The sequence below is a fragment of the Nestor notabilis genome, unplaced genomic scaffold (assembly GCF_000696875.1).
Source record: "Nestor notabilis isolate BGI_N333 unplaced genomic scaffold, ASM69687v1 scaffold15970, whole genome shotgun sequence".
Lineage (NCBI taxonomy): Eukaryota > Metazoa > Chordata > Aves > Psittaciformes > Psittacidae > Nestor > Nestor notabilis.
The window spans coordinates 4,087-11,220 of NW_009910830.1; the positions used below are offsets into that span (position 1 = coordinate 4,087).

The 7,134-nt window shown below is 40.7% G+C and overlaps 1 protein-coding gene across 1 annotated transcript in view; it reads right to left on the reverse strand.

Moving 5' to 3' along the window:
• Window positions 1-7,134, reverse strand: part of ATAD2 (ATPase family, AAA domain containing 2) — a 15,648-nt gene that overhangs the window by 4,021 nt on the left and 4,493 nt on the right. The window contains exons 8-15 of the mRNA XM_010011824.1: window positions 6,277-6,390; window positions 5,419-5,527; window positions 5,089-5,204; window positions 4,142-4,316; window positions 3,437-3,525; window positions 2,933-3,092; window positions 1,904-1,994; window positions 1,168-1,479 (exon numbers count right to left, since the gene is read on the reverse strand). Coding sequence (XP_010010126.1) covers window positions 1,168-1,479; window positions 1,904-1,994; window positions 2,933-3,092; window positions 3,437-3,525; window positions 4,142-4,316; window positions 5,089-5,204; window positions 5,419-5,527; window positions 6,277-6,390 — 1,166 coding nt within the window. The remainder of the gene's footprint in view (window positions 1-1,167; window positions 1,480-1,903; window positions 1,995-2,932; window positions 3,093-3,436; window positions 3,526-4,141; window positions 4,317-5,088; window positions 5,205-5,418; window positions 5,528-6,276; window positions 6,391-7,134) is intronic.

The window sequence follows — 7,134 nt, forward strand, 5'->3', positions numbered from 1 at the left end:
GTGAATGTCACGGCCACAGACTCCCATTTGTCTAGGACTAGGGAGTCAGAACATACAGACCAACATCTTCTAGCTAAGGCTGTTCAGAGATTCCTAAAGATAACGGAAGGTGGACAACAGAAATGGGATGCAACTACCTATCCCCTAGCCTCTCTGCTTTTGTTTTGATGGTGGGTTTCTGTCTCTGTTTTACCATTGCACACAATCTACCAGCTCCACTGGGAGTAATACTGGTAGGATAGATATTCTGCAGGGATTAGCGTAATAAACTATTAATGGAACTCCATTAATCAGGATTGGAATGAGTTTACCAATTTGCTCTCACCAAGAGACTAATCCTGATCAGGGACTGTAGCCATAGGACAAGGGGGAATGGGTTTAAATGTGAACAGGGGAAGTTTGGGTTAATTAAGTAAGGAAAAAGTTCTTTACAGTGAGGGTGCTGAGGCACTGGAACAGGCTGCCTGAAGAAGTGGTGAATGCTCCATCCCTGCCAGTGTTTGAGGCTGGGTTGGACAGGGTCCTGGGCAACATGGTGCAGTGTGAGACATTGGAATGCCTCCCACGGCAGGGGAGGTTGGAACTGGATGATCTTAAGGTCCTTTCCAACCCAAACCATTCTGTGATTCTATGATCAGAGCTGATGCAGTCAGGAGCATGAGCTCATGTATGCTATGCAAGCCAAGCCCCAAGTATACACCACTAAAACATTCTGATCTCACATGCAAGGGTACAGTGTGATCCACAAACATTTCAATTAAGAGGTGATGGTTACAAGTTATGACAGCTACAGCAGTATTTAGCTTAAACCACTTGTATTGTGGTCCTGACATTTTTCAGACCAGAATTAGAAGCATTTCTGCAAAAATACCCTTCTTCCACATTGAAACATTTCTCTTGAAAGAGGTACCTCAGATATTAAACCTTTGATCCATCCCTATAAATGATAAACATGTTAGCTGCTGTCAGAAACAGGGTGCTCTAGTAGAGAACGTGGAGTTCTCCACTGTGTACTGAGAGTCATTCACAACTCCCACCCAGCGCCATGCACGTGCCTGTTCTAAAACTCTACTGCCATTATAGCTGAGAGGTTTGTGCGTGTTGATTGCACAAATCAGCAGTTTCTGCTTTGGCAGAATTTTACCAGAGTGGGTATTCTCGTTGTACCTTGCTGTTGGTCCTTTAGCGCAAGCTCTGCATGGGGAAATACTCTCTGCAAGGCTTGTAAAATTCTTGCTAGTGTGTTTTCAAACAGTGGTTTTGCAATAGGTGATAGTGCTCGCCCAGGTGAAGCCACAGCCCTCTGTGAAGCTGGAACAGTCTTCTGCATAGCCACGACAAAATCCTGTGCTGTTATTGTAACAGAACCGATATCTAACTGCAGTTTCTCACTACTTTTGTATATCTGAGGATAGCGGCGGCGCAAAGCACAGAGCGCAGCTTCAGCACATAAGGATTTAATATCAGCACCACAGTATCCTAATAAACAAAACAAGAATCAAATGTTATGTCAGTCTCAGGCAAAACAGAAGTTAAGGCAAAGGTTTCTAAAGTGCAATAACTGAAAGACGTCGTATGCAGCCAAAAATGAACAGGTTAGGAGAGAACTTAAAGAGTTATTGCACTGCAGAGTGGTTACGTGACTCGCAGCCTGATACCCTGTGCTTATGAAATGGCCACAACTTTGCTCCTGAGGAGTATGCCCCAAACCCAGGTCAGCGTTCTGAGAGACACAAAAAACTTACAAAAAAGGCAGCATCTAACTTTGCTGCTCCCAAGGCGTGGAGCTGCCTCACAGCCTCGCTCTGCAGTGAGGCACAGGAGCTCAGGGACTGCCTGGTACAAGCTCAGATTACTCAGGACTCAGTCACATGCAAGTAACTCACTTGGTTTTCAAACCTACCAGTAGATTTTTCAGCCAGCTCTTCAAGAAATGCGTCCAGAGGCTTAGGGGTCCAGTCTCGAGTGTGAATCTTGAGAATCTCTTTTCTAGCCTGGAAACAAAATGGTTGAATTTTAGTTTGTCCTAAGTTTACTCTTACAAAAAAACGCCACAAACAAACCCAAGACCAACCCAACCACCACAAAACCCCAGAACCCCTCATAGTAAAATACTTAAAAGATTAGCAGATAAGAAAAGCATTTGTACTCCAGTTCATATGCTCTTTGCTTTTCCAAACAGGACATTTAATAATTCTTAACCTGTTACATTAAACTCTTATTTCAGTGCAGGCCTCCCAGAAAAAAACACAGTTGTAGCTTCCATAAAAACCACGTTTCCACAAGTATAAGATCTAATGATCCTGCAAACAGAATTTTTCATCAAAGAGAATTCTCTTAAACTCTGCACAATTTCATGGTGACAGTCTCTTTAGCTCATCAGATTTGCTTTTCTGCCAGTTCACTCAAGGAAAACAGTCCTAGCTCTACGTTTCAAGTTGTTACAATTACTACAAAGAATAACAATAATTAGGACTCAAACGACTGTCACTGATCCAGAGAATGTCAACCACTGCCTATCTTCATCTCTGATCTCAGCAAGACTTAAGATTTTTCTGGTACAGAGATTAGCAAAAAGGAATTTTTTCTGTGCACACCATTTCTTTCATTTTCAAGCTGCCACAGCAGTGATCTGTAACTAATTCATACGTTAATTCTTTGTTAAACATCTCGGTGACTAGCAACATCCCATTGTTTTGGTTGGCCAGAGTGAAATGAAAACACATGATAGAACTAACTACTTAAAATCACCTTAGTCATAGATATCCAGTATCAGATCTGCCCCTCGCAGTACAAGGCAGTCTCTCCAAGCATCCCCCTCTTATGTCTGAGTTGTACAAAGCTGATTTCAACTCTAACTGCATTGTTAAGTGTTTGTGTTTCAAAGATGGACTTTGCCACATTAGCAGCAAGGCTGAGTTGAAATTCTGACCTCTTTATTTGGCAGACTGAAGAGGAACTCTCGATCGAAGCGGCCAGGTCTTCGTAACGCTGGATCTATAGAATCCAGCCTGTTGGTGGCTCCGATGACCACAATCTCTCCTCTGCTGTCTAAGCCATCCATAAGTGCCAGAAGTGTTGACACAATAGAGCTAACAGAAAAAATACAATTTTCAATCACTGGTTTAGTAACTTTAATTATATTCCACATGACCTTCTCCAACAAACACTCAAGAAGGGCAAGCTTTAACTGATGAGATGCTGATAAGTGGAAGACTCATTTTAAGGCATAAACAGATAAGGTAACACAGACCTTGTGCTGATATCAAGCTTTGTGAAGTGTTTTCAATTACTGTTTAAAAATCACCTGACATATCAGCAGCTCTGAATATCTAGTTTTCAGGATAAATCTATGTGTCACATAAACTTAAATAGGTTGTGGTCCTCTTTGTAAAAAGTTCAAGCAAATTCTATGGAGGCACAAAAAGTGCACTACCTGTGAATTTGGTCTTGTTTACTGGACCTCACAGGAGCCAGACCATCTATCTCATCGAAGAAAATGATTGAAGGACGCATCTGGTAGGCCTAGAATGCAAACACAGGAATATTGACACAAGTAAACCAGCACTCCTGGAAAGAGAAAATGCATGAAAAACGTTTTGCTTGGAAAGTCACTGGAACTGGGTTTTTCAGACTATCACCAGGGATCTTTACTAACTGAGCTAACGGAGTAAGTGGCACAAGCAAGTGAAGACAGCAGCTTATGTCAACCCACTGAGACTGGGTGACAGGAAACAAATCATAGCAGTAGTTGCTACAGCTCTCTGACAACTACGAAGAATAGTGCCAAGATTTAATTCAATTACAGGTCTGGAAGCAAGCTTCCATTGTGAATTTCAATGACCTACATCTGCTTCCCTCTGATCTAAAGCCACCACCTCTTGCCTCTTGAAACCTTTTCTTTGTGGCTGTTCAGGGGTTTTTTTGAGGCAAGGAGGGGGTTGCTGCATGAAGTACTCTCATTTATTTATCTTTCCCAATACGTCCCATAAAAACCCACTGAAAAAGGGAACTCTGACAATCCCATTTCAGTGGAAGGAACTGACAAAACATGAAAAAGAATGAGTTCTCCTTAAAAATATTGACAGCAAAAAATTACCATTACAACTGGGATAGAACACAGGGCATGTTTCAACCTTACCTGATCAAATAATAAACGAAGCTGTCGTTCAGATTCCCCCACCCATTTACTCAGGCAGTCAGCACCTTTTCTCATGAAGAAGGCTATTCTCCTGTCACTCTGGCTACACTCATTAGCAAGTGCACGAGCAACCAGTGTTTTTCCAGTCCCTGGTGGACCATAGAATAGACAGCCTCTGCAATTAAAACGAACAAAAGCCCATAAAAGATTCACATAAGAAATATAAAACATCATGAAAAAGAACTACAGCCCCCATCCCTAAAACACACAACTCTTCTCTCCTAAACAAAACACAGAGATAGCAATAACAGCTGGAGTCTTGTGTTGCTGTACAACTCAACAAGGCAGCAAACGAAATGAAGAAAAAGGGTAATGCAAATGTACAAAACCCCAAGAAAAGATGATAATAACCCAGAAGGACACTTCCAAATCTGGTGACAAACTAACAGGGGTGGTTGCACCACAGCAGAGTCAAGCAAGAACAAACCTCAGCACAGACTCTGAGACTGGGCTAACTTACAAATCACCAGTTCATTTTCCAATGCTACACTGAATATCCTTTCTTGTTTGCACAAAAGGCAAGATTCGACAGTACAGCATTTAACTGTCCCTTAAAAAGCTTTTCAGTTACTGCATTTGCTCTCCCATTGCTGATGATAGACAAGGAGGGAGCCTAAAGTTGGGCCCTGTTCTGAATTTCGAGCTAGATATACCCACAACACCTTTTCAAGATAAGACACTTCCAGATATATTCTTCTCACAAAGTAAATCTCTGAACCTACATACATCCTGGATTCTATCCATTAAGAGATTACTTTTTCTACTGCTAGGAATCCCTATCCCTACTGCTGAAAATTTTGAAGCATGGAAACATATTGATAGCTAGGTTGAATATTCTCCTGCAAATAGGTGGTTTAGAATTTATAGTTTTAAACAACATCTTTTACCTTGGAGGCTGAATCTTGAATCTCTCAAAGAATTCTGGGTAAAGCAATGGAAAAACAACCATCTCTTTTAAAGATGAAATGTGGTCAGAAAGACCACCCACAGCATCAAATCGTACCTAAATTCAACAGAACACATTTGATATGTTAAAGAAAGCTGCAGCCTCAGTAAGGTTCCATCAGCAATTTTATGTCAGCACAAAGGAAATGTTCTGGGCAACTTTCAAACTGCTTGAGAGAACACTGGAAACCAAGCCAGTTGTAGAGGGCATGTTCTTGAAAGCTTTCGATGCTGGAAACCCCTCACAGACACAGCAACCCAGCGACACTTACTGAACAATCGATCTGCATTGGATCAACATCAGCCAAACTTGCTCCAATTTTCATTCGATCCTTGCGAATTCCCTTTAACTCATCTGTCCGGAAGTTCAGTGGCAGACACCTGATTGGAATGAAGGAGAAAGAAAAAAGTGCTTTCTAACTTCTGATGCAGCCAGAAGATTTCTGCTTTTAGAATGATGGCAAATGAATGCAGAAGACCTTGTAAATAAACTTCCTAAAGAGTTAAATATTTGTGTAAATAGTTTTACATTTCATGTACATGAGTAAATAAAGGAAAATGGTCACTCCAGAGATGAAACAGAGTTAATTATTTTACCAACTCCTTCCACTTAGGAATACCCATGCCAGTTACTCTGTATGTGGAGACTGTGAACTGACCTTGATTTGTGTAATGGAAGAACCCTCCCCAAAGCACACTGACATCACATCTTTCAAAGATGTCTTTTTGCTACTACATTCAAAAAGTTACAGCCTATGGGGATACTTATTTCCATGTGGATTAACATTCTAAAGGCTGCCCACCACTGCTGGTCCTTCCTGGGGACTTTGGGATGTGTGTGCCACAAGACACACATGTCTGAAAGACATCAGGCTGAAAACCTGTTTGTTAGAGTCTTACTAGAATAGTTTTTCTAGAGCATTTGTTAAGTAACAAAACCTCCATAATTTCCTCTTATTCTGTTATGGTGGTTTTCTTTCTGAATAAACTACTATAAAGCACAGAACCAGTACAATTTTACATTAAAAAACGTACACAATAATGTTCCTCCCCCCATTCCTGCCTAGAAATCGAATTGCTTATTAAAAAGCAATAGACTCCTCCCTCCCCTATTCTCCAGTTTCATTAACCTTCTTAGATTTCTGTTATGGCTATGCCTCCTACGCCTCTCAAAATGCTCTTCATCATCATCAGATGAGGAGGAAGAGGATGTGGAATCATTGCTGTGGACTGCATGTTTCCGCCTGCAAACATTTAAACAAGGAAGAAAATTAAAGTACACCTTAAGTAATACCAAATTTAAGTGAATTCTATCTCAGGATTGACTTAAGAGTTCTCTTAAGTTTCCAGATCATTGTACTCCTTATAAATATGATTTGGAAGTACCTTAACATGGTTTCCCTTGTGACAGGAAAATGTGTTTTTCCTTAGGAAGGTAAAGTGTTAAACTATTTTGCCAAAATAATAACAAAATAAATAAATTACTTGTTTTGTTCAACCTGTTACACACGCATACATGAAATTTCACTTTACATTATGTACCACTCATAATGTAAACCTTGTAAACTTACTTAAAAGTTTGGCTTCAAAATCCCTTCCTTCCCTATCTGCTTTCAAGGATGCTAAACAACATGATCAAATCTAGCAAGAGATGGCATTCTCCATGCTCTTACTGCTTACAGGATCCAAAACACCCTTGTCATGACAACTGCAATTTAGAATTTCATTTAGTATTTTTCTTGCTTAGGGTTAGTTTCATACAGAAACATCAACTGATTCCACAGAAAACACAGAATCAGTATTTGGGTGATTACAAAAAGATCCATTAAGACTTCCATACCCGCTCTCCCCTCTAACTATGCTGTCTTCAGTTTTAAGAAAGTAAGTTGTATCCTTCAAGATTAAATAGATTCTTAGAGGGAGATTCTGGCTTCAGTTCCAGAATACAAAGTATATCCTGCCCCCCCACCCCCCCCCCCCCCACTATG